This window comes from Columba livia, chromosome 1 (genome assembly GCF_036013475.1).
Source record: "Columba livia isolate bColLiv1 breed racing homer chromosome 1, bColLiv1.pat.W.v2, whole genome shotgun sequence".
Lineage (NCBI taxonomy): Eukaryota > Metazoa > Chordata > Aves > Columbiformes > Columbidae > Columba > Columba livia.
In genome coordinates this window covers 69,898,013-69,925,742 of record NC_088602.1, presented here as the reverse complement: position 1 = coordinate 69,925,742, position 27,730 = coordinate 69,898,013, and the positions used below count along the sequence as shown (strand labels likewise).

The 27,730-nt window shown below is 42.0% G+C and overlaps 1 protein-coding gene and 1 long non-coding RNA gene across 31 annotated transcripts in view; one reads left to right on the top strand and one right to left on the bottom strand.

Moving 5' to 3' along the window:
• The window catches only part of BBX (BBX high mobility group box domain containing), a 148,448-nt gene that overhangs the window by 63,798 nt on the left and 56,920 nt on the right, over positions 1 to 27,730 (top strand). For 29 of the 30 annotated variants that reach the window (XM_065049873.1, XM_065049862.1, XM_065049853.1 and 26 more), the window contains 2 exons: positions 23,768 to 23,938; positions 25,505 to 25,747. In XM_065049873.1, coding sequence (XP_064905945.1) covers positions 23,777 to 23,938; positions 25,505 to 25,747 — 405 coding nt within the window. In that variant the 5' untranslated portion in view covers positions 23,768 to 23,776. Of the gene's footprint in view, positions 1 to 23,767; positions 23,939 to 24,686; positions 24,864 to 25,504; positions 25,748 to 27,730 lie in introns of those variants that run through there. The other variant, XM_021298463.2, reaches the window with a different exon arrangement.
• On the bottom strand, positions 6,828 to 15,425 carry LOC135578305 (uncharacterized). Its single transcript, XR_010469794.1, has 2 exons — positions 15,172 to 15,425; positions 6,828 to 10,499 (listed from the first exon to the last, which is right to left on the bottom strand). It is a non-coding gene; the product is annotated as an uncharacterized LOC135578305 (long non-coding RNA).

Sequence of the window (27,730 nt, the reverse complement as noted above, 5' to 3'; positions counted from 1 at the left end):
GTTGTGGTATGAACACCAGCCTGTTGCTTTGGTGGGATGGACCTTGCAGACCTGGTCAAGGATGTGTTTCAGCAGAAAGTTTTGGTAACTGAGTGTCTGCTTCCACTAGGAATTCTCTTGTCCAAGTGGTGAGGTAAAGTAGGTAGACTCTACAAATATCCTTTCATATTTCATCCTCCATTCAAATTTCCTATCATTTCACTTTCTTAAGCCAAAAAATCTGCTTGACCTAGCTGGCTTTTGATGTAGGCTAAAGTGCACGCGAATGATCAGCTACACAGCTCAGCTACTCAAATTGCAATAACTTAGTACTGTTTCTAAGCTCATAAATCCGTTTAACCTAAATCAAAGTAGTGAACTCTCTAAATGACTCATCTTGTGGTACTTCAGCTTTGTGGCTTCTTTCATCAGAAATCAGTCTAGGGTTTGTGACACAATGTGTGTCTCATGGATGTAAATTCCAGTGTTTGGAACAGCTTTATTCCCCTGGCATCCACTGAGCTTCGTGCTGTTGAGGAACCAGCTTAAGCTGAGAATAAACAACTCTTAGACTGAAATAAGGATTGGAATCATCTGAGTTGGTTTTAATTTACTAATGTGAGTTCCTATGTAAGTAAGGGCTTATTCTTGTATATGTAAAGGAACTTCCACAGCCTAAACAACTAGGAAATTTTAGAAGTCTGTTTGCTAATTTGAATTTCTGTAATGGCCTATGAAACATTATGTGGCACCTGGAGAAAGTAAAATGTCAAATACTGAACACTCACTGAGTGATATAACTGGCCTCTAATTTGATGTAGAGCTTGCATACAGTGTGTCTTGTCACTGAGCTCTAGCAGGCTGCAGCATAAATGGTCTTCTGAGATGGATCTTGCTAGGTATTAATGTCATAAAACAATAATTCAGAAGAGTCTATCTCTCTCTCTCTCTCTTCATGAAGGTAAAAATTCCCTTTCCCAGTTGTTGTAAATATGTGTGTACCAGCAAAATAAACAAGCTTGATAGAGCCACAAAATCCAAAAGTCGTACACGTTAAACTGTATCTCAACTATTTCAATTTAGACATTATTTTACTGTATGTATAATGAAACAGAATGAAAAGTTTGATTTCTGACAATTTACTTATTGTTTACTTTCTCCGGTCAGACAATTTAAAAACACTGTCTGCATTCCCATATGATTTTATTGTGCAAAGCAATAAAAACTGCATTAGAACTTTATCAGGCAGGAATTAAAAAATCAGCAGAAGTCAGTTTTTCTTCACTAAATACCTATTCAAGGCAATAATAATGCATCCAGGATGATCAGTTATATTGTAGAGTCTACAAAATATGAAATTATAAACCTCAATGCACTTATCTTCTTTATCCTGTCTTATTTGTCTTTGGCTTTGCTGGGGACTCCGTATGTTGAAGAGACGCTCCAGAATAATGTGATAGAGCAGTTCAGGAGAGCTCTTCAAGCATCATATAAGCTGACAGTTTGTTTTCACTCCTTTTGGATCTTTCTGTTTCGTAGGATTTCATTTCCACGGCCAGGTGTAGATATTGTGGGTTGTTATCTGAATTGTAAAAGCTGCTTTTCCAGGCAGCACTGAAGGCACCATCTGAAATTGTCTGAATAAGAAAACCCTTTGAATACAAACGTGTCAGTAGTTCAGTAATGGTCTGTCTGTATTCCCATCTCTCCTGCATGCTGATTTAAATTACTTCTGAGTCTAAACTTGGTGTAACCTTGTATATTTTTATGGGGTTTCTCTGATAACATAATCGAGACTTTAGGACTTTTTATTTGTTTGGATCCTTTATCTCTTTTCCAGAGAGATGTCTTTGTGAGGTTGGTTTATTTTGTGTGCGGTGGTTTTTGCAGGCACTGCTTGTTTATAGTTTTGTGTGTAAGGATATTGTTCTCTTTTCATGAATGTCAAAGAAAAAAAATTAATAACTTAAATGTACAGTCTTTTTAATAAGAAGAGATGGGCATTATACTGCTTTCCAAAGAAGTTTTTGAAGCTGAACAGAGTACATTCAAGTCTACAATTCTCTGTAAGACAAAGACCTAACATAACATTGGTACTTCAGGAGACATCCTCTGAGTACTAGCAGACACTTAACATATTTAGTGTACTGTTACTTGCATAACAATAAGTGATGGCAGCTTTTATTACAAAAAAATATGATCTCCAAGGTGTGCTGTCTGATAAATCCATCCCCCCTCTCCACACACATACTCTTTTATCAACTGTAGGGGAAACACCTAAATAACAACATCTCTCCTAGTGGTTTTGGGCCAGGTGTCATCCTTGGACATGGGAAGGGCACCCATGTTCACCTTCCTGCGGCCCCTCACGTCCCTCGAGAAGGGCCTGAAGTGCCGCTCAGCTCCCTGGTATGTCTAACACAGCTAGACAGCAGGATGACCATGAGCCAGCACTGTGCCCTTGTGGCCAGGAAGGCCAATGGCATCCTGGGGTGTATTAGAAGGGGGGTGGTTAGTAGGTCGAGAGAGGTTCTCCTTCCCCTCTACTCTGCCCTGGTGAGACCACATCTGGAATATTGTGTCCAGTTCTGGGCCCGTCAGTTCCAGAAGGACAGGGAACTGCTGGAGAGGGTCCAGCGTAGGGCAACAAATATGATTAAGGGAGTGGAGCATCTCCCTTATGAAGAAAGGCTGAGGGAGCTGGGTCTCTTTAGCTTGGAGAAGAGGAGACTAAGGGGGGACCTCATTAATGTTTATAAATATATAAAGGGTGAGTGCCATGAGGATGGAGCCAGGCTCTTCTCGGTGGCCAACAATGATAGGACAAGGGGTAATGGGATCAAGCTGGAACACAAGAGGTTCCGCTTAAATTTGAGAAAAAACTTCTTCTCAGTGAGGGTGCCAGAGCACTGGAACAGGCTGCCCAGGGAGGTTGTGGAGTCTCCTTCTCTGGGACATTCAAAACCCACCTGGACATGTTCCTGTGCGACCTCACCTAGGTGTTCCTGCTCCAGCAGGGGGATTGGACTAGATGATCTTTTGAGGTCCCTTCCAATCCCAAACATACTGTGATACTGTGATACTGTGTTGCCCTACGGTAGCTGCAGGCAGCGATGCAGGTGGCCAAAGCTGCTCACCAGCCAGGAGGTAGTGTGGTTGACTGAGGTGGTGACTACTGCATTGATCTGGCTGTTTTCAAATAAAGCTGTGTTCATAAGGACACAGCAGGAGCAAGGAAGACTTGTTGGTTGTTGTTTGGGTGTAGTGTGGGATACTTCTTTTCTCGTTGTCAGTGGACGGTTGGTGTCCTGTCCTTTCAGCTTCTGCTCCTCTCAGTTGTAGGGGATGGGTGAAATCACAGAATCACAGAATGCTAGGGATTGGAAGGGACCTAGAAAGATCATCTAGTCCAATCCCCCTGCCAGAGCAGGAACACCCAGATGAGGTTACACAGGAAGGCAAAGTTTGTGGGAGGGTTGATGGGCAAATAATTTTCCTGTGGCAACAAGTGAGTTCCCTGCAGGAAGGTGAAAAAGTGGAGGGTGGCTGCTACTTTTCTGCCCTGTAGTTAAAACCTGCTTTGTTTCCTGATGCAAACAGAAGGGAGAGTTTGCTTGGCTTTGGAGAAAAACTAAAGGCAGATTTACCATACTCAAGTAAACCAAAATGAGAATGAATAGGAAATATTCCACAAACTATGACTTTATTGTATCATTTACAGTTACTCTGACGTGGTCAGTTCTTTAATTGATAATTGACTGCTCGGCAAATGGTTATTAAGATGGCAAAGCTTCATGTCATTGCTGTGCTACTCAACAGAGAAAACAGGAAATTCTCCTCCACTCTGAAAGATCCAGTCCTGAAGCCTAGAGGAAGGGGCTTCCATGTGCTGTTGTTCTTTTTACAGGAATAGTTTTGTATTGATAGTTTCATTTCAGTAAACTATATTTTGACTTATCCGCGGGCACAGCTGCAGTTTCTCCTTAGCCGGTGGCAGAGTAAAACCTTCAGTTTATGACCTAACATGTATACATAGTTAGAGGCAGATATATCTTGTCTAAATATGTATCTGTATTTCCATCTAGAAATCCCTGCATAGGCATAATAATACATTTTTATAAAGCTCATTAAAAAACCTTATAGGCATTCATAAAAACTCAGTTTTTCGTGCATTAAACAATCAGCAAATATCCTCAGTAGTGATCAAAAGAACTGGGAAAAACAATATTCCTCTCTTTGTTTCTCTGTGGTCATAAAGATATGAAGATAAAACCTATAATGCCTACCTGTAATCTTAGCTATCCAGTCTTGTTTGAGGTGTGGCTTACTTGTGAAATGGCTTTTTTTATGTTGGCTGGAGGTTTATTGTTTTGTTTTTTCCAGTGGAGAACTACAGAAGCAGTTTTCACCACCCAGCTGGAGCCAGACTGTTTGAGATTTTTTTTCATGAAGCCACTTCTTCTTTGAGTCTTGTTAAGGAATGTGAGTTTTAAATAGGTGCTAATGGAAGGAAAATGAGAACCCAAAGTTAAAATAATCTATATTACTAAAAGGACTTCTCCTTTCAGTTCTTATGGGCCTCTGGTGCTTTGTGGTTCTCCAGAAAACCTTGCCAAAAGGAGATATAATGAAACCGTGCAGGCTGAGATCCTCTGCTTGTGGCAACACAGTTTTTGACTGCAACTCTTCCAGTTTACAACTTTACTTCATATTATTGTGGTGTAAAAGGCTTTATTAAAAAAGAATAGCTGACAAGAACAAAACCCCAAATGAAAAGGCAGCTGTTTTCCACGCTTTTTATATTCATAATGAGCACAAAGAGCTGAATCCCAGGCCATGGGACTTGGCAGCAGAGGGAACCTGTGTTTTATGTGTTAGTGCTCTCCTTCCAGACCTCAGTGTTCATTAGAAGTGCCTACGTCAAATGTTTTCCTACATTTTTTTTTTCCTTTGCCTTTTTTCTTTAAATCAGCTTTCTGGCTGGTTGTGTTGTTACTGGAAGTTGTTATTGCTGCTGTGGGTGGTCTTGAGTTGTCCTTCTTTACAAGAAAATATTCAACATGTAAATGAGTACCGAGTACTTAGCCTTCACATTCTTGGATTTTTATCATGCTATCTCTGTGCAGTGCAAATATGAATTAAAGATAATTGACTTTGGAAGTGGCATACTTTTTCATCTGAGGTGACTTTGCCCTTGTACTGAGAATATTTACAATGAGGAGAACTCATTTGCTCTTCCTAAGCTTCAGCCAAATGTTTGACTTGTCATAATTTAACCGTGATATAAGGCAAACTGAGGTATTTAATGCCAGTGTCAGAAAGAGTTAGCAAAAGCCAGTTTTCACAATCCAGTTTTAGTCTTTTAAGACTAAGATGAGTTATTTAATCTGACTCAATGAAAACAGAAAAGCAGAAAAGATGTTGAAGCACAGAGGTGTTAGTTCATCTTCCACTTCTCACATTCCAGAGAAAAATCTTTCCAATCAGGAGGAAATTTTTAAGCTGTCTGCAGTGTAATTTCATGAGGATGCTGTGGTGTTTCCCAAGGAGCAGGAATTCAGGACTCTCTTACTGTTGACGTGGAAAAAAGTCCTTGGAGTCCACTGAAGCAAAGGAGTCCCCCTACTGAGTTCATATAGTAACATGAAGTAGTTAGGACTGATGAAATAACCTGGCACATCCACAGTTAAGTCTGCATCTTTCCCTTACCATCATGTCACAGTTTTAATCAGTGAAGGAACTCGGGTCATAGACAATGAACATAGCATAGGCTGTAGGATGTACTGTGTACAGGAGCACAAGGAACAGTAAGCTGCCTAATGAGTATTTTCTTGTCCACAGTAGCCTGTCATTATTGATACCCTAAGTGTTCAAGAGAAAGCCATCTGTTTCCCAGCTTTAGAAAATTTTGGGTACACATGGGGATAATTTTTTGAGAGTGATGAGAGACTAAGTAAGTTGTTGCTTGTTGGCTGGTATGTTAAGAGCTTTTTAACTGAGGTTTTGGGTTTTTTGAAGACTGTGATTTATTAAATGGTTGTATCGCATTGTGAATGGGCATCAGAAGATAAAGACAAAGGTCCACTCAGTATGTCGAAGGTGGAGGTTTTTGAATTACTGCGTGATGAATGGTATGTGTTTGCAGTCACATACGCATGAAATCCACCCATTCTGAGAGGGCTTTGTAAGAGCCTGGGCTTTAATAAGCAAGGATCCACAGCCAGGTTTGAGAGGCTTTTTTTGTGTTTCAGAATGCCCCTCCACTTAAATCTTTTAAAAAGAAAATAAAACCCCTTTCTGTGCTTCCTGAGTAAACCTGGAGTGTAAACCTGGACTACTCGTAGAAGGAACTGTCTCAGCTGATTTTGTTTGATTCATCAGTGGGCTGACTTCAGTCTCTTGCAATGAGATCCTGTGTCACCACTTAAGGCTTGTGACAGACCCATGGATCACAGAGATTGCTGCCAAATTAGTGCATCCCACAGCAATCCTAGAATATTCAAAAGGCCTTTCACCTGTGTCCTACCAAACTCCAAACCATGGCAAGCATACAAGTTATTTTTGAAACGTGAATTGGAAAGCCTTGTCCACACTTACTGATGTCCTTGGGCATTTTCACTGTTTCTGGTAAGCTTTTGATCAACAATTTGTGTGTTTGTCTGTCCAGTTGCTTACCAGCTCATCAGGGACTTTGACTTTCAGGGAAGACTTGCTTATGTTTAGGCCCTTGAGTGCAGAGCAACAGATTTCTAAACTGGGTTGCCCACAGCAGATCTCTGGGGATGGTAAACATCTGGATTTTAGAAAGAATTTGTTCAGAAGTAATAAGAGTAAGGTAAGAGTGCTGGGCACTTTTAATTATTAAATTACACACATTACTTGACCAGGAAGCTTACTTGCTTGCTTTTTCTCTGTTGCTCCCTCTCTTGAGATTTTTTTTTTTTTTTAGGGCTTTCCTCCAAAACATGGGAACTTCATGCTCTTCTCCCTGCAGAAAAACAACCTTTTTTAAAAATAAAGTCTGAAGGAAAGCTTGGATTAAATTGGACTCAGCTTTTCCAAACACAATTAAAATACCCTGCTATGTTTAAATCTAATGAGTTTGGGGTTTTTTTGGTGGTTTTTTTTTTGTTTTTTTGAGTGGGGGGAAGGTGTTTGCAAACTTGGATTTGTAGTTTTGGGCAGCTTTCTGAAAAGTTACAGGAAGGGCTGAGCCAAACAAGCTGTGCTACCTGTTCTCCAGCTACTGGAATTTCCAGCTCTTCTGCTTTTAGAATTGCAGGCAAATATGGTAACATGGTTGTAATGTCAGGCTACTACAGGTCAAATGAAACTGTCTTCATTTTCTTGGGTCATGCAAGAGGAAGAAATTAGACCCTGAGGTGTTTAATAGTGTTCTAAGGCACAAAGAAACATCTGGGAGATAGCAGGCTGGCTCACCTCAGCTCAGTCCCTGGCAGGATTGTGGCGCTGGTCCTCGTGGAAGCCACTTCCAGACACACGAAGGACAAGAAGGTGACTGGGAACAGCCAGGCATGGATTTTTAAATGGGCAAATGAGATGAAGTGATGGAGACAATGTCTTGTGGGCAAGGGACGAGCAGAGGGCCTTGCTTACTTTGATGGTCCCAGGATTTTTGACACTTCATTAGCATTCCTGGAGTCAAACTAGATACAGACTGGATGGATGGTTGGATGGATTATAGAGTGTGTGGAAAAACTGTCTGAACCAGTGGTTCAGCAATGAACTGGCAGAGATTTACTGGTGGTATTCTTTGGGGGCTAATACTGGTGCGAATGTAGTTTAATGTTTTCATTAGTATTACAAAGGCTGGGATGGAGTGCAGCCTCAGCAAGTCAAAGTTGACACCAAATTGGTGGACGTAGTGTATATGCCAGAGGGCAGAGCTGTCATTCAAGGTGACTTCAGAAAGCTGAAGTGGACTAACAAGAACTCTATGAAGTTCAACGAAAAGAGCAGCAGAAGACAGCTTTGCAGAGAAGACCTGGGGGTCCAAATAGGCAGTAAATTGAATAGGACTCGACAGCATGACCTTGAAGCCACAAAAGGAAGCTGCAGGCTGGGCTGTGTGAGCAAGAACATAGCAGATTGAGAGAAGGGGTTTTCCTGCTCTGCGCTTCTGTGACTGTGGATGCCCATACAAAGGAGACCAAAGAACTGAAGGGACCACAGTCGAGGGACCACCAAGGCAGTTGGATTTGCAGCATGACTTACCAGGAAAGGCTGTGAGAGCTGGTTGTGTTTCAGCTGAGGAGGCTGAGGGAGGCTCCAGTTGACTTCAACTAACTGTACAAGTATGAAGAAGATGGAGGTAGACTCATTGGAGATGCACGGTGAAAGGACAGGCAAGAGGCAGTGGTCACAAGCTGCAGCAGGGGAAATCCTGGTTAAGCATAAGGAAAAGTATCCTCCGTTGTGAGGGTGGTGGAGCAGGTGCCAAAAGCGATGGTGGATGTGTTGTCCCTGTGTGGGCTCCTGAGCAGCATGATCCAGCTTTGAAGCTAGGCCTGCCTTGGGCAGGACTGGAGACCTCCAGGTACTATGAATGCAGTCTTTAATGTTTCCCTTTTCTTGAAATAGTGGTTTGTTAGTGCATGAAAATTAATAATTGTCTACTCTTAAGGGCAACAATGCAAAAAATATTTGCCTTAAATCCTTTGCATGCAGCTCATGTCAGATTCCTAGCTTTAGATCTTTTGAAGTGGACGTTGCTGAATCATGTGATTGTCTTTCCATGAATGAAAAATAAGCCAAGTCTCTTTCTCCTTAAAAGAGACTGTTATGTTCAGCAGAACTCGAGGTGGTGATGCATTTTTGCAACATTAGTGAGCGTGCATATGGCTTGAATGGGAGCATTGTCCGCAGCCCTGCTTACTTATGATGGTTTAGTTTGAAGCTTATTTGAGGAGAGACATTTCTAGGGAAAAACACTGAAATCTATGTCTTACAGCATAATGCTACCTCCCTGGCAAAGAACAGATTTTTCTTGCTTCCAGGAATTTGAAGTCATTTGTGCCCAACATCTGTTGAGCTTCAGGAGATGTGGCTCTAATGCTACAGTGAAATGCCAACCATTTAAGTATGGGTGTGTTAAGTTACACGCTTCTGATCTTTGTGAATGTTGTTTACCACTATACAGGATTTTCTAATTTGTACTAGTATTAATCTAACTCTCAGTTAAACTATTTTTGAAAATTATTGTATGAAAGACAGTAAAAATTGTCTTTTTTTTCTTCTTAAGCTGTATGGGTATGACCTTTAGACTTTTTCCATCAAATGAAGTAGTTTAGGACCATGCAGAATTTTAGCTTATGTTTTGCCTGCATCTACATTTCACCTGCAAAAAAGCAGTAGACTTATGCCTGGTGTTGCACAGCATCCTGGGGGAAGTTCTTTGCTCACTTGTTTCACACCATTTTGGCGTGTGGGCACACACCTGAGAGAATACACAAAACAGTCTTGTCCTAAAAAGGACTAGCAGCTGTGTAGACCAAAACTCTTGTGCCTTCCAAATTAAATGCACATTTTTATTTAATAGATGAATTAAATAGTGAAGTGCAACAGTTTAGGCAATGAGAATGTAACTGTGGGACTTAAAGTTATTTTGATTATTTTGATAGGTGTTTCAAGGGGAGTTTAATGTGCTGAGTAGCTGAGGCTGCCTCTTTGAGGCTAGATGTACTCTTCCTTCTGAGGGTTTTTTAAGTAGCATAGTTTATTCCTTTTTCTTTTTTTTTTAATCTGTGCACTACAAAATTTTATTACTCTTTCTGGCATTGTGTATGCCCTGTTCTTGTATTCAGAGGCAGCTTTGTGATTTCCTGCTCCTACAAATCTTTGCATTGCTTTTGACCTACTCACCTAGAGGTAGCTGGACTATCCTATAAATTTTCCAGGACCTGTACATGGATTATTACACTGAGTGTATTCCACGGTGTGTTTAAGGGCTTGTATGCATTACAAAAGGGCAACGGTGCTCAAGTCTAAAGCAAAATGCTCACAAAATGTCCACTGAGTGTTTTGTCAGCATGAGCCATTGGGGTTGCCCAGCAAAGTCCACACTGCCACGACCACCCGCATGGGGGGGGGTGGGGAGGGGCCCTGAGCACTCGGGCAGCACTGTACACCAGCAGGTGGTACGTGCGTGTGCTCTTCGTCATCTGAGTTCTGATGTTTAACGACGTCTCTGTAATTACCCATGTAACTGGCACACAGAAAGATTGCTGAATGTAGAAGTTTTCTATTCAGTTTCTTCATCTTGTGTCTTCCAGACAGAAGGGCAGAAGGGAGCAGGGGCTGCAGTCAGATTTAGCAGCTCTCTTCCCAGTTTGACCATGAATTTGTTAGTTTGTTTCTGACGTTTTTTTCTTTTTTTTCAAAATTTCATCTCTCTCAGGCTCTTTTTTTTCTTTTTTTTTTTTTTTTTTTTTTTTTCCCCTCTGAACTGGAAAAATTAGGTGATACCAATGTTCCCACTTCTTATTGAAGTTCTTTCAAATCTGGAATCAAGACAGAGTGAAGAACAGCTAAGCTTTTATTCAGTGAATTTGATTCTGCCACAGCAAGTTAGCTAACAAGTCTTTCAGTAAAGAAATAACAGAAGATGGTATTGGGTAACAGTATGTTTTTAACTTTAAAGGGTCTGTCTCAAACTCTGTGTTGTAATACTTTCTCTACAGAGATAGACACAAAATTATATGTATTAATATATTACTGTCGCTCTATCAAAGTATGTTCCAGAAGTGCAATAGCATCTTCCTTTTAGGGTCTCAGGGGTCCATTGTAAAGAAGCCTAGGTATTTTCATTGGTTGGTTGTCTACCTGACACTGACTTCTACATTTGTGTCTGGGGATTTCCAGATGAAGATACAAGCAAATAGGTGTCTTTGCATGCATGCTGATTTCAGGATTTGCTGTGCTCTGTGTGTTCTGTACAGGTTGTCTGCATGGCATGCACCACAAGTTTAATGCTTTCTTGGGTACACTCCATTGCGTGTCCACATTTAGCTATTTTTTGGGCTACCTAGTCAGCCTAATTCCCTATATGTGGTGAATAAGAGGATATTTGAGGTGGGAGACAGAAGACCTGAATTAATTTTTCACGGTGTGAGGCTAATGTATGAAGTCAGCAGACATAAATGAGTACCAAAGTTTTGGGCCTGTATAAGATCACAGTTTGGGTTGAGTGTAAAACAGAATCTTCTTGATATGCCGCTGTGGATTTTTGGCTTTATCTGGTGTGAGGAATGCTTAGAACATGCTTTATTCTCCAGGATTTTCTCATACGTTTAGTTGAGGCCCTAATTACTCACAGTCTTCAACGTGTCCGAATTTTCTCATGATAAATCATTAGAGTGGTACTGAAAAAGCTCTAAATAATGAACTGATGTTTGTACCTTGTTTTTTGTTTCTGTGGATTAGATGGATAAGTTGGGGTTTTTCCCTTTTAATTCCTTAGTCCTGAAATCAGCTGTTTTCTGGCCCAATTGAGTCTGTCAAAATGCTTAAACTTAGACTTAATTTAAACATCTACTTACCACTGCAGAATCAAGCGTCACATAATAAAATAACAGTGAGTGATAGAAATAACAAACTTTGAGAAATTTATTTTTAAATACCAAATTGAAATAAAAATGAAAATAACCACTAGATGGCACTTGAAAATTGTGTATTAAGATAGTACACCTACTTTGAAAATTATTACAAATGTTGATAGGCCCCAAAAGATTTTGTGTGAATCTACATAGTTCTGAGAGATGGTTGTGTTTCCAAAAACAGAATCAAAGTTCCTGTAGTCATATCTCCTTCTTCTGTGATCAGAATAAACCACTGCACGAAGGAATCTAGTCTGCATTAAAAGCTTGTTCCTGATGCTTAAAATGCTGCCTTTAGAAAGGAGAGAAATACATGTATAATGGATAATTGTGTGCAAATTTATTTATTTTCCACTTATTTTTATTTATATCCAGCTTTTTAACAAAATTCTGCTCTGCCCTGGCATTCTGTTTACTTTCTTGGCTTATGTCTGACTTGAGATACAACATTTTGACAAGGTGTCGCTGGTTCAATATTTGATATTACTTCAGTTCGGTATCTTGGAAATGAGCTCAGAGTCTGGTAGGAGAGGATTCAGGCAGGGAAGAGACTCCAGGTGTTCATTTTTCAGTAATTTTTTGTTTTACCCACTTTACCTCTTGGTAGGGGGAAAGGATGGAAGGAGATTGTGACAATTTGATTCTGCAGAAAATATGATAGCAGCTAGGAATTTATCAGGTCAATCTTGTGCTATTTCTGCCAGTGAACATTGCACAAGCCTGTTTTACTTGAAATTTTCATGTAGACTCTTTGTTGTTGTTTCTGAGATGTATGAGAGCTGCGTAACTATGATTTACAAGCTAATAATATTGAAGATGGGCAAAGCTGAGTAAATGCTGTCTGTAGCCATCAGTTTGATTCTTCATCCGTAGGAGCAGTGCGTAGTAGCTGTTTGCAAGGGGTTGTCCAGACAGCTGTCTCAGCCTATTGTACTTAAGTTGAAGAGAGTGAAAGTGGACAAACTATAATACTCGCTTGTGCAAGGGTATTTTATGGCCTATTAAATATGTATTAGGGGACTAATTCTTTCATTTGCTCACACAGCTGTATATGGTTCCCCTGACACTGCTAGTAATTACGACTGAATTTTATTATGAAAGCTTCGTTACGCACATGGTAAGCCTTAGAATGGGTTACAGTAGCGATGGACACAGCCGCATTGTCCCTGTTTTGCCGAAGACGCTCAGACACAATCAACAAGAGGTGAAAAGGAGAGCTGAACAATTTTCCCATTCAGGCGTGCTGCCCCTGCGCTGTCTGCTGCAGGAACGGCTCCTCTTTTGTGTTGCTCCGAGCTGTGCAGAAGCGCTTGGCTTGTGCTGCTTGCCGTGACGGGACCCTACTGCAATTTGTATGCCTACTAATCAAAGATAAATATGAAGCTTTGGGAGCAGCAAGTCAAAAAGCGTTGGGGTTTTTAGTGGGTTGTATTCGTTTGTTTTTGTTTTGTTTCGGGGTGTTGTTGGTTTTGTTTTTCCATTTAGAGGGTCTCATCCTCTGAAGGGTGTGAGCAGAACTGCAGGCCATCCCTCTTGTTGACATAAAATTTCTGTTTGAGTTCTCACCAGATAGGCCCTTGAGGGGGGAAGCTATTGCTGAACTGCAGGTGCCCTGGTGGGAATGAGCTGATGGGTGTACCCACACCCTGAAATTCATTAAGTATTTCCTGTGGCCATGTTACCTGGGTTCTCACTGGCCCTAAAGCCTTTTACACTGAGATAACCATTTTGTGCCTTGAAAAAGCTAGAGGGGAACCCTTGGTGATCCAGTTAACGAATCACAAAAATTTTCGTTTTAGAGCGATATTAAAATAACTGCAGAACACAGGAATGACAGCTGTCTTTATAGAAAAGCTGCTCTTCATGCAGGCTCCAGTAGTCCCAGTCACACAGGAGCAGAATTTTTCAGGGTGTGTATGTGAATGCTCTCTCAGTTCAGCACCCTTGTTGTCATTGCTGTCAGACAACTATTCTCTCTGTCAAAATTTGTGCCCTGCTTTAGCTTGCTAAAAGTTGGTGGTTTTCTGGATTGTGCTGTTGCTATGGTCTATGATGCCCTGCAGACAAGCACCTGTCTCCTGTCTGAGAGGTGGTTGCATTTCAGAGTCTACTCTGTGTTCCTGGAGGAAAAGTGCGCTATTGATAAATGGCTCTGGCGTCAGCAGAAAGCTTTTGTAAGCGCATTGTTATTATCCCCCTCTCCGTGGGAGGAAGCCTTGTGAAGTAGGTTGGGCTCTGCCTCCTCGGTGTTTTGAATTTCAGGCATTTATTCTGCTCACCTTGCCACGTTTGTTGGTTCGCTCTCCTGTTGTGGCAGCAGATGGAGGAGCAAAAAGAAATGCTGCTTTGGAGCAAAAGGATGCCAAAACTTCTGACTGGATGGGTCCTGTCTCCTTCAGCGCCAAGAGTAGGGCCAGGTTTAGTTGTGCAAGTGTCCCAGTGTCTCCATCCCCTGGGTGACCCACCTCACCTACATATGTGGGAGGCCTGGCGCTGTTCCTCGATGCACGGCTCCTTTGCGTTTGCAAAGGAAGTTTTGGCTAGGGGATTGTCACTGGGATGTCCTTAATGTTCTGATGAAATACGTGTAGCTGTGACCTGGGACCTGCTGGGGTTTCTTGTTCTGTTGTTTCTGCAGCTACTGAAGGCTGAAATTAGTCCTGCAGTAGCAAATGTCCTACTATAACTTAAATTCAAGGCCAAAAAAGGCCTGTTTTGGTTAAGATCTGAGTCTTCAGACAACTGCTTTTTTTCAACTGACTCTGAAAGAAAGCCACCCCATCTGAAAAAGTGACGTTAATACAAAAGGTCTATGGCTGACTACTTCAAACTGTTTAAATTGCTTCCTTCTGTGGAGACTCCTGTTTGGATGCATTAACATGTTTGAATTAAGATGTTCGTGATTTACACCCGCAGACATACTTCTATAAGGCGAATTCTTCCATCGATGACGCGTGCCCAGTGGCACAGGGGAGACCAGCAGCTTTCCCCTCCACGGCACCAGGCGAGCCGCTTCAGAGACAATTGCACACGAATTGTGTGGGTGGACTGGCTTGGTGGTTCATTTCCATGGTGCATCCTGCTTCTTGTTGTGTGTGTGGCGGGGCGGGTGGGGGGGGGGGTGTTTTGGTTTGGTCTTGAGTTTTTGTTTTGTTTGGGTTTGGGTTCTGTTTGTTGGCTTTTGTGGGTTTCTGTTTGTTTGAGGTTTTTTTAAAAGTTTGCTTTTTAAAGGACGAGCTTTAGGTGCGAGCTTCCCTACCCCTCCCTGCCTGCCCTCGCCGCCCCCCCGCTCCCCGGGCGGTCCCCGGCTCCCCGGGCGGTTTAGAACCCCCGGGGCAGCGGCCGGTTTGGAAGTAAACACCTCCAACCCCTTCACCTGCTGCCTGCGCTCGGCTGCTGCTCCGCGTCCTCCCTCTCCCCCAGACCCCAGCTCGCCGGCTGCCGGCGCCGGGAGAGCCCCGAGCACCTCGGGGGCTTTGCCCTGTGCCCGCGGAGATCTGTCTCCTGCCAGGGCATCGCTCCGCAGAGCTGCCGGATGCCTGCGTGGCTTCTCCTCTTCCCCGCCGCAGGTACTTACTGCTGTTTCCACCTTCCCAGAACACTGGATTGGTGACACGGTGTGACCGGAGGCTTGGAGCCCTAAGAGAGGCGACGTGCCCGGCCCCTTGCCCGCAGGGTCGGCGCGGTGGGAGTGGTGCCTGCCCGGCTGGTGGGACCTGGGTCCCCCCCTGCGCCCCAGCAGCAGCCACAGGGGCAAACCCGTACCCCTCGCTGTACCCCAGGAGTGCTGCCTGCCCGCGGGCAGCCGGATGGGAGGTTGTCCCTGCCGGCAGGTCGCCCTGCCCCAGGCTGCACCCCGGCCCTGCCCACCCACACCCCTCCCTGGCTGCCTGGGCACGGCACAGCTGCGGGATCCAGCCCCCCATAAATGCTCTTTTTCAGCCGCCCAGATGCTCTTTTCCAGCCCCCCTTATCCTGCGCGGGTACCAGTGCCGTGATGCGGTTACCGGCTGTTCTGTCACAGCCCCAGCACGGGTCGCTGTAGGCGCTGGGTGGCTTTCGCATTTCTGCCGCCTCCTCGTTTTCCCTGACACGTCCCGCTCCCAAATGGCTGTGCCGTTCGGGCAGGCGTGTCTCCCGTACCCCCTCCTCCTTCTGGAGTTAATGTTGGTAGGTGTTGCGTTTCTGGCCGTGCGTTGGTTTTGAGTGGCGTTGCTCTTTGTTTTGGCGTGTAAGCGCTATGTTTCTGCCAAACAGAAACACTGTGGCCAGAAAAGAGCAAATGTTTCCTGTGGGGTCGTGGGTTTGTTTCATCCACCGGTTTCATTAAAAGCTTGTTCCAAAATACAGCTGAGCCTGCTGCGCCCCACCTCAGCAAGTCCGTTTGAACAGTGTTTGTCGCTTTGTTATTTTTTAAAAATTTAAAATTAGTGTTTGAAGTCCTGAGTTTTCCCAGGAAGTAGGTTTATTTAGGGTAAAGCATAGTAGAAAATAAAAGCTTGACCATGTCTTAAACAGTTTCTCACTTAATAAAGGTTATTTTTGCAGATCTGGGAGATGATTCCCACAAGTTGGTACCTTCCAGCACTGATAAATTTAAAGATAAATGTACTGATTTGGTTTTACCTAACAAGTGGCTGTTGCCTGGCATTCAGACTGGAGAACAAACATACAAATGCAGGAGGGGAGAAACAAACAAACAGCAATCAAAAAAACAACAACAACATAATGAAAGACTTTAGAGAACTGGGGGGTTGTCATTTTTTATAAAAGATCGTCCTAACTCCTGTCCAACCATTCTACTTGCATTCTATGCATTTAGAGTATGTTTTAAAATACTTTGCATTTTTGTTACGTTTGAGATATCATGCACCACTTAGTTTTCATAATTAGATTTTTTAATGTTTAGTATATGGGGTGATGGGAATGACACATGACAGCTTGGTCCGTTTGTTCAGCAGTGTGGTTGCCCTGCATGCTGCAGCCCCCGAGGGTCCACGGGTGCTGGATGACACCCCCCTACCCCCCAGTCTGACAGTTCCCTTGTGCTGCTCCTGCTCTGCTGCTGCCAGGGGCCAACCCCCAGGACTTGACCTCCCTGTTTTCCTTCCTGTCAGCAGATGCCACCCACTTGTGCCCCACATTGTGGATGTGCAAAATTGATCATTTGCTGACGTCTGTTATGTATTCAAAGCCCGTTATTTTGCCCTTGTCAAACTAAACTATGCTCGTTCCACTGAGCTTTTCCTTTATTTTTATTTGCCGTCTTTCTTAATTCTTTTTTCTTCTTCTTCATCTCTCCCTGTCTTTTTACTGTTGGTGTTGGATTTTTGGTTTAGGTTTGCATTTTTTTTGTTGTTTGTTCGTGGTTGGTGGGTTTTTCTGTTTTGTTGTTTGTTGGTTTGTTTTTTGTGGGTTTTTTGTTTGGTTTTTTTTTCCTAGTAAACAAGTAGTTTCCCTTACTGGCAACAGGCACTTGCTGGCAGCCTAACCATGATACGCTCTTAACTTGGTTTTCCAGTACCATACTAATTTCAATAGGTTGAAATACTCACTTAGCCGAGGAAGATCCACTCAGCTGTGTTGTTCTCTGGCAAGGGCTTAAAGAAGACTCAATGGTCAAGGTCTATGCTAAGTTTTGTCTTTTTAATTTCTTAATCAGTTTATTCATGCAGTGTAGCAATAGGATCTGGTTCCTAAGTGTGTCTTTTGAGGGCAGTTTTATAGCAGGCAGGGTTTGCCTGTGTTTCACTTATATTAATGAGGATACTCCTAAAGAACTCCCTACAAAGTAAAATATTATTATTTTTCTTCATGTTGTCTTCTATAAATGAAGAGGGAAAAAAAAATAAACAAAGAAAAATGATAAATAATTGTTTAAACTCAGCCATCATTAAAACACTTAGCAGTAGATTGTGTATCTCCTCATGACTTTGAAAGCTTTATTGCTTATGTTATGTTCAGGTCTCACTGAAGGATTTATGTTCATTTAAGTATCTTTTAAAACACAGTTGCCTGAAATGATGACACAGGCACATCTGGGCGGAGTATTCCTAGGACAGAAGAGAAGGTTTTTTCTCTGCATTATATATGTGATGTTTTCTTGTTCAGTGTGAGGTTTTCTTGTGCCATCCTGTGCACTTGCAGTCTGTGGTTTCCATTTTAAAAGCAGATTCAGAGAGGGCGAGCACTTGAAGTGCCCTTACAACCATTCTGATCAAGAGGTCTGAAGAATTAACTACAACAGTATTAACCAAAGGCCAAACTAAATGATAGGCACATAAAAAGGCAAGTGAACACTAGTAACAAATTCATTTTCTCACCCTTTATTTTTTTTTAAATTGAGCGCATTCTGATATCATGCTAACAGTACAGTTGTTCAACATAAGTTCTTTACATACTAGAGAAAACCAAGTTGATTTATTTGCATTAAAAAATCTCAAAGCACGTCTTCATTTTTGTGCATTTGTGAATGAGCAGAGAAAGAATATAACTGAAGTTTGAAATCTATCGACTTTTATTATATGTTGCGTTTGTTTCTCTTTGGTAGGCATGAAAGATTCACTTAAAAATAACTCAAAAACATCCTGTTGATATTCTTGTGATGATCTTGGGGTTTAATGTTATCTATTAGAGAATAAACCAAGCAACTCAGATCTGAGCTTAAGAAAGAGTAAGGAATGGTTTAAAATAGTTTATGAAGTTGGAAGAGCATGCCATTAGGAGAGCAAGACTTGTTGCTGTGTTGCTAAGAGTTTCATGTGGTGACAGTCTATCCCAAACCTCTGCTAGTAAATAGGACTCATCGAGTCTCAGCATGTCGCCCATTAAACCACTACATCTCTGAAAGTCAGAAAGCTCATTAATGGCTTTCCACTGTGAAACAATAAAGAATATATTCACTGACTGGTCAGTAATTAGTGTCATCTAGATTTTGTCCTGCATTGTAGAAGTATTCTTGATTAGTTATTCCAGAGCTAAAAAACCTTTCGTATTTGCGTAGGTATATTTTCCTGCCAGCAATCTCCTTTTGCTTATATTTGAAAATTCAAATACCTGTTCAGCCCCTTAGGCCCCTGAAAACATGAACTCATTTCCCAGTCTCTGGCTTCTTTGTTGAAACAGCTCAGTTCACTGACTTGGGAGCCCCCAAAACACCAAGCCATTAGTGTCATAGTTTGGTCCTCTGTTCTCTGTTTGGTATTTGTTTTTATGAAGTAATAGAGAATTTAGATAGTGTAAAACAGAGCAGAAGTGCAGAAAATCCACTTGAAATTTTCCCTTTGCTCCTTCGTACCAGTAATGGGCATGGAGGCAGCTGAGGGGCCAGCTGGGCTCCAGGAAATGTGGTTTTAAGGGGATAAGAAAACAGAAATTTATATCCACTGTCATCACAGAAATAAGATGAGCATTGCTAAAGTTCAGCCGTTCTTCTTTGGAGAACAGGGACTACACCATAGTCACAGTTCACATCTCTGGGGTTCTGCTTTTGCAGGTCGTGGGTTCCTTTCTAGCCTGTATTACAACATGTGCCTTACAGGGCTTGGTTACTTCTAAAGACCTTTTTAAGGACTGTGGTGTTTGGGGAACACCTGGTGAATGCAGCTTGTTCAGCACAAGCAGTAGCAGCAGATCAGCTGTGGGGTGAGATAGTTCCAAAATTAGGACTGTGGAAGTTGATCACCTGTCTGTGTCAGGTTTTGTAAACAGCAGAGGAAGACAGGAGGAAAACAAAACTTAATGAAGGTAATCAAACACTTGTTGTTAATGAGCACTTAAAAAAACAAAGGCTTGGCTGCAGTTGTGTAATTGAAATAGAAATATATGTCATAAAAAGCTAAACAATAATTCTTCTCCTCAGCTCCCCCCACTCCCATCTGTTTTCTTAGCAAATCATTTTTTTATCTCTGAAGCTGTATTAAGTATACATATTTATAAGACCTCCAAGAAAGCTCTCATTCTTTGATTAATGTTTCCAGGACCAGAAAGGAAATAATACAGCCAGCACACACACAAAATAATAAGAAAAGTTAATTACTGGTTTACTATCTCTGTAATATTTGATCTGTATCTGCACTGAAGGTAGGTGTAGAACATCACCCTGAAGGTATCTCTTGCTGTCAGTAGATTGTGAATGTCAGCTATGACAGGTATCCTCTGGTGATGTTATAAAGCATATGTGGCTTTTTTTAAGCAAAGCTGTCCATAATTTTGTCTTGTCTTGTTGAAATATTCCTGCTTTCTCCCTAGTGTCTGTCACTTTTTTGTCATACTTAAGCCGAGAAATGTCTTGTAAAATCTTGTTAGGTAGCTGTGTCTTTCCTCTTGTTAACTTGTAAAAGGCATTATGTCTGCCTTAAAAAATATACAGTATATTTTTACTGATACCGTGGAAGAAATAACTTTTTTTGTGATGGGGTTCACAAATTCCAGTTATTGCAAATTTTGCACTTTGGGTGCTGTGTATCTTCTGTATTCTTAAGCCCCAAAGCCTACAAAGGCCACCTATGACTTGTTCTGTGCTTTTCTATGGGATTGTTTAATTGACTGGATTTTTTTAATGGGTCAGCTTCTCTCATAATTATAGAATTTTATATTAATATATATCAACAATTACAAGAGAAATGCCCATGAAGCATGGTGTGGTAATATGGAGGATGAAGCGATCCAAAGGGAAATAAGTTCAAAACACTATATCAGCATCCATTTTTAAGAGGAAAAGTCCCATATGATGTAATAGAGAATTAGAACATTTTTCATTATGCCAATACTACATTTGACTGAGAGAGGCATCAGCAAAAAAGCGAACACCAAAAAAGTCTCTGAAATGTAGGACAAAACTTATGAGAATTTGAATAAGACAAAATGGGGAAAAAGGATTTGGAAAGACCAAAGTATTAAAAAATAAGAGCTGAAATATTTTATCTGTCCATGTTACGAATGACTCCCTATTTTATAGGAAAGAAGAGAGGGTACAGATAGAGTATGCAGCTCAACATAAGGAGCAGGAGGCTTCCAGGTTATGCTGGAAAAGTAAATAAAGTTTGAAGTCAGTCTGTGGCCTGAGGCCATCCATCAGTGGTTACATCAGGAGGATTTCTGTAGTTGCAGAGATTCACTCCCAAGTGGAAGGGAAGAGCGACTGTGTGTCTTTCTGTAGCAAAAGGTGCCTGTATAACAGCCAGGATCTGACTTATTCTGGTGTCTTGAATCTCCTAAATTCTTGTTGAGCTGGTAAGGTAACAAACGATCTTGCTAAAAAAGACTCTTTATACTAGAACTGTTGCTTCAGGGTGAGGACTAGAGTGAGATGGTTCACAATTTAAGAAGACAACCTAATGAGCATCTCTTGAATTCCTGGAGCTGAGTATATGTTTCTGTTTCAGCACTAATGTGCACTAATACGTTCCCTTCATGCATGGAGAACAAAAGTTATTTGTGACCTGTGTGGTATTAAAGAGACATAATGTACTGAGACCCCCTTTGGGGTTTGCAAGGTGACCAGTGCTTAGGGTCTGTGCTGCCTTGCCAAGCTCAGCATAGAGCATAGGCAGGTACTCAGGTGATGAAGAACACGTGTAAAGTACACCATGGGATCACTGAAGTCCTGTGAAGTTCTCTCTTGCTCATCTTCTGAAAGGCAGCAGGCAGAGAGGTGCCAGCTGAAGGGGATGCTGTTGTTGAAATAACACTGAGACTTCAGCTGAGCTTTGTAAAGGAGGATCGTGGAGTATCCTTCAAATGTTAATTTAGTTTCACACTAACAAGCTAGAAGGCTACCAGTAATGCTTTTCTTACTTGGGACTGACTATAGGCAGAAGCCATAGAATTAGCTTGCCTAAATAAGTCAGTGGTATATAGGCTGAAGTAGCTGACTCCCCATCATACTTTCAGTGCATTTATCCTGCCCCAAAACAGGCTACATACTTCCATGGCTACAGTAGTAGGCAGATGTCTGTCATTTAGCAAGCTCCGAGACTGAACAAATCTCTGCTACCCACGGGGGCTGGAGTTTCTGCTCGAACAGTAACTCAGCTACTTTGTTGATTTGTGTCTGAAAATACCCCACACAAAAGCAAATGGTGGTTCAGCACTTTAGGAAGAGGGGACAGATAGGGAGCACGGTGCAGCGTGGTACATGGCAGACGTCACGGTGGCACACAATGTCAGACTTGCATTTTGTGATACTGGCCTGTGGCTTGATTTCCCATACTTCATTAATAGCCTTTTAAAGCCAAACCTGTTTGTTTCTGTATATATGGATGCACTTTGCAAGTCACGGACAAAGATTTAGCTGAAATGGTGTGTGATTATGTGCCATTTATCACTCACTGAAAGGAGAGGAGTTGGTTACAGAAAATTAACAGAGGAGTGGGTGCCATGATATCGAAGTTTAAATACGCTCCAGGTAGAAGGGGTGTGATGGGGACAGCAAAGTGTGGAGCTTAATGGCAAGCTGCTACGAAGTTACAAGGCATCCGTCAGCTCGTGGGGGCCAGGTACTGCTGACGAGTGGGAAGGGACTAACGAAATCAAATATACATCCAGGAAAATGCTATTTAAAAATGTATGTAAATATTTCTGAGCCTGCTTCCTTCAGGGTCGAGTTGTTTCCTCCAGCAAGCAGCATCTGAAGGTCCTTCAGCTTTCTACACTGTTGGAGTCTGCAGGGAAAGCAGCTGAGCTAACCACACATTTCTGGTGCAAACAAGGGCATATTTCCAAAATGCCAGTGGGTTAACCAAGAAGAAACACACATGGAAGAGATCAGCCAAAAGCAGAATTAATAATTGCTAAATGGATGGGATACTTAGGGGCATGGCCGGAGTTGTACGGGCTGTAGCTGATCTGTGAGCTGGTTCTGGCGAGGCATTCACTCTGATGGTGGCACCAGGACTTGGACAACTGGTATAAATGTCACACCTTTCACTTCTGCTGCTGTAGGCTGGAACATTAGCATCCTAAAATGCAGTGTGGCCTTGCAGTTACGAGGCTCGACCACTTTTTCGTGCCTTCTTCATGAGAGTCAACACCAGAGCTGCTGCTGGCTTCACCTGCAGGACCAGGACTTAGACCAGCTTCTTCATCCTGCTGGTGAGAAGTCCTTGTGAGACTTCAGCAATTTTTCTTGGCTTTATAAAGATCTAGCTGGCTAACCACTCTCTAGTTTCAGTTTGTTTTTATGTTTGTGTTGTTTTCTTGGCAAGGCGGCCATGCTCCTGTCAGGATTATCCATTGGCATTACACAGTGTAAACAGAAGGCTAAAAGGCACCAGACTGTGTGCCAGCAGTGCTTGCTTCCTCTGCACTTCGGTGCCTGGGTGTGATGTGCTGGTTTTATTTATTGTTTTTATATTTATTTGCCCCTTACTTGGGTAGCAGATCTTTAAGCCATCCATTACATTGATAGTTAGCATGTATTTTTACTGAAAGAGAGGTAGTTCTGAGGTAGTTTTAGATGAGGACACACACACACATGCAAGACAGGTGTGTAAGCATTATTTATTTCCTGCAATTGCTTGGTTCAGCAGATGGTTTGTTTTGTTTGCTGTGTGGGGGCTCTTGTACTTGAAGTGTCAGGTTAACTACTTCTGTTCGTTTGCTTCAAATCGATTTATTAAAATTTCTCTTAAGCAAGGAGTTGGATTTCACAGTTGCACCTTTTAAGAGCACTTGGGAAATCCTAGCTCATAGTGTCACTGCTATATGTAAGTACATGATGAATAGATGAGTGCCTGGAGATACGTTCCACTGCTAAAAAGAGAGATATCCTGACATTTTTCAGTGGCAAAATATGAAAAACTACAGCGGACACAAGCATGGAAGAGCTGTGGAGTCTCTCATTCACTTGACCAGCAAAGTGTGAGGGCTTCTCTGCTGTCCTTCAGACAGAGCACATTTGAGAGCTGCACTGGCTGATGTCCTTGCTTCGTGCTCTTAAATTGTATATTGTTAGTTAATCTGGGAATTAGGTGGAAGTGTTAAGATTGAAAAAAGATACTCAATGCTGTTGTTGATATTTGGAAAAAAACCCTGTGTATTACCTTGCCAAAAAAAACTTCTGAGAGTCTTGCATTAGTGCCCCATGTATTTGTCACTGGTTTAAGCATCTGTATGATGGTCTCTTATACTTCAGGGTTTGTTGTGAACTTACAACTATTTTTGCATGACAGGTCACAGTAATGAAAGGCAGTAGTAGGAATAAGGATCATTCGACAGAAGGAGAAGGAACTGGGAAGCGACCAAAAAGAAAGTGTCTTCAGTGGCATCCCCTGCTTGCCAAGAAACTCCTTGACTTCTCTGAAGAGGAAGAGGAAGAAGAGGAGGAGGAAGATATTGATAAGGTAGACTTCATGGGATTATTTGACTGTAAAAGGTTAATGGTGGTCAGATTCTCCCTGACTATGTTTTTGTTTTATTTGCTTCTTGCTGTTCTCTTTTGTGAACAAACACAGCCAATTAAAAGAAGTGATTCTAAGCCCATAAGGCTACAAAGGTAAATAGCACAAAAATAACACAAAAAAAGTAAGCTGTCAACCATGTTTTTAAAATCTCAGACAAGACTCTGTTTTTTAGAGTTAGACTGTAAGAGTTTTGACAAGGTTGTTTTGATAACATGTTACAAATCTTGGTCTTGATTGCTAAGGTGAGTTTTTGACATGAGTTTCTTCAGCTGTTAATTTTAGACATTAAGTTAGCTTGTGGTAATAGCTGCTTCTATTGGCTTTGAGGACATGGCAAGCTAATACTTTTCTTTCTTTTAATAATGCTCAAAAAAAAAAATACAAAAATTACAAGAGAAAAAGCTGTCAACAATTTTTACTGTCTTCGCATGTGAAATTAAACTTATCCTCCAGAATACTGAGAGCACAGGTGAAATAATCTCGTTTGCTTGTTATTTTGAAATTGGTCGATGATGCTGGCCTTACCCTTTTTTTTGTAAGGATCCCACAATGTGGCACCTCACAAATGTACAGTTAGGTTCGTCCTGTGTAACAAGAAGCTGCAATGAAAGGTGATGGGTTTTAGAGATGTGACGTTTCCATCATCTGGATACTGTTCATATCTGCTTCTCCCTTATGCTTTTCTCAGGCAGGAAGGGAGAGGTCAGTGCTGAGGAGGCTGCCTTGAGTCACACACTGATAAGGAAGAGTGACCTTGACAAGGATAAGGAGCAAAAAGGAGGAGCCTGATGCTCTGGCAGTACTTTCTATTGACCTTATGGGTCACTTGCTGCAATGTGGCGTAAAACAGCTGCTTTGTGGTTAGGTAGGAGGTGGTTTTCTGTCTCTTACAGTGATAAGTTTCATCCAGTCAGAGCTAGTCTTCTGTGGTGCATCCCTTGCAGGAATGACAGGCTGCTCTGTGAGTGGAGAGGGCATATTTTGGCAGTGTATTCTGTTGAGATTTGTCCTCTGGCTCTGACTGGGCAGTCGTGCAGTGGCTGCACTGCAGCACCACGCACAGGCTGGGTAATGAACGGACGGAGATGGGGGAACAACTGTTACCTGTTCATTGTCCTTCCCACGCACTCTGTAGTTGCAGACACAAGTGACTGAGGTCCAGGGTAGCTCTGCTTACATCATCCCACCGAGATGACTTCTAGCTTGTAAGAAGAGTAGAAAGGATCTCCTCCCTCCAGATGCATTAGGACTGTTACTAAAGAACAGTCCTCAGCTTAAACATCTGCTCCCTTTGCAAGTTCAGATCAAGTCTTACAGAGGGCATGAATGAGCCTTGGAACCCTCAGGTGAGGAGGTTTGATGTAGAGTTCCAGGTCTTCTGGATGGAATGGATGGCCTTTGGAGACAGCTGTGTGTATCCATGTGTGTCTCCCTCATTTGTACACAGATTCTCAGTCTCTGTGAGGAGTGGCGATAACTGAGTTTACACCTCTTCGGCTCTGCTAGGTGCCGCTCCTTGGTGCTGATGGTTTAGAGCAGGATGCCGATGAAACCGAAGATGACGAGTCCTCAGAGCAACGAGCTCGCCGACCAATGAATGCATTTCTCTTGTTCTGCAAACGCCACCGCTCTCTCGTGCGAAAAGAACACCCTCGCCTCGATAATCGTGGCGCAACCAAAATCCTGGCAGATTGGTGGGCAGTTCTAGATCCAAAAGAAAAGCAGAAGTACACTGACATGGCCAAGGAGGTATGTTCTGTCTGAATCGTGGATGTAAATGAAATTCATTACATATTTGTCTTTGTACTGTTTTTCTGTTGGGTCTTTCTCTTCCCTGAGTTTCTCGGCTTCCCCAGTGTGATTATGATGCCTGGAGCAGCAGCTGGTTTTGCTTTGATTGCCTTGGTCCTCTGGACCAGCATGAAAAGAAATTGGTCTATATGTAAACAAACTAGCCTGGCTCTAGTAGTCATTAGTACAAATATATGCAGGTTGTGATAGATATCACCTGATAATTCCTGCAGTACAAGCATTAACATGTAGATAGTGTGTGAATAGTGGCCATTGAAAACAGTTACATACAGTTCAGTGTCAGCTGACTAGTGATACTTAGATCAAGCTGCGCATTCTCTGTTGATAATACAGATTGCTATTATAATAGAGGTGGACCAAACCAAAAGCACAGTCTTCAAGTGTAGTCCCGTTTTACCTCCCATGCCAAAGAATTAGAAATTAGTAGTGTTTCATGAAGTACTCTCCCTGTGTATTGTTAAGCAGTTTCTGATAGGGCAACTTTTGGTGAGGCAGAGTTCAGTACCCAAATCAGAGAACAGTACGTAGTCAGAGTCCCTTAACTGGGAGCAAAGAAAAGATAATTATCCCCGTATTTCACAAAGTATCTTTACGTCAACTTAAAATGTCAATGGGGCTTTTAAAGAAATAGCTTACTTGTTAAGCTGGCCTCAAGAAGGCTGCAGGTATCAGTAGCAGAGTGAGACAAACACAGCCGGTTACTTAGGCTGATAACGTCACCCCACAACAGATCCTTGTAATTACCTGTGTGATGTCCATTGCGGGTAGCCATTGAATTCAATCTCAGAAAAAATAATAGAGGAAGAACATCTCTCCCATTTGTCGAGTAATGCTGTGGCACTACAAGAAGTACAGGTAGCTGTGAAATGGTTGCAGAAACTATTATCCATAACCTGCCCTGTCAGCCAAAGTTTGCTGCTGCTGTTATCACATGTATATAAGGTCTGGCTGGAAAAACAAAGTGTTCTGCATGACAGGTCCTCCTTGAAGGAGGGTCTGTAGGACCTCTGTAGTTCCCCATCTGTGACACAGTGTTGAAATACTTGAGTCTCAGCTTTGTCCAACCATTCCTGATTTGTTCCGCATTCCCACTTACAAATTAGCGATGCTTCTTGAAATGCAGGAGGAGGGCATTTAGGAGATCCAGTTACAGATACAGAGGAAGGAAAGATGAAAATGAAGAAATAATTTTTGGAAGAAACAAACCTGATGTGACTGTTTTTCATGGCCTTTTTCCTTTATGAAGGAAACTCATTCATTAAGAAGGAAAATAATTGCAAAGCTTCTGTATGAAGTGAAAGATCTGAAACTATTAATCATATTATTGTGGAAACCATTGTTCCTGTAGTGATTTTTTTATTTTTCTTGGCATGAAGAACAAATTGCATGTTCAGTGTCAAAGCAAAACAAAAAATCTCAGTAGTTTACCTTATTACAACTAGTTCCAAGAATGTGTAGAAGAGACCGTAATAATTTTTATTCTTTTAACAGTTGTATGTTACAACGATAATTAGCAGCTATAATGTGCAGTTGAATACATTTGAGCCTGCTTCACCAACAGGCCTGTTCTGCATGTGTGGATTGGTGGTTGTAACCATCAGGTTTGTAGTTAGGCTTACTGCTGAGACTGTCAAAAAGATGTTAATGTCAACTCTAGTGCAAACCACTTATTGGTATTTTTGCTAAGGAGAGCTCATTTAAAAGTCGAGAAGGTGAATGCCTTTGGAAGGACGTAAAATTACCTTTATACCAATAACCTTCTGTTTGACTACTGATATGTATAAGCTCATTGAGGTTTAAAATATAGTGGATGAGCTTCTGTTACTTTGATGTAGCTTTTCAGTGCCCTTCGACTTCCATTTCTCACCGCATAGCCTCTGGCTGCTGCCCGGGCAGGACACACATCTCCCAAAGGACCCT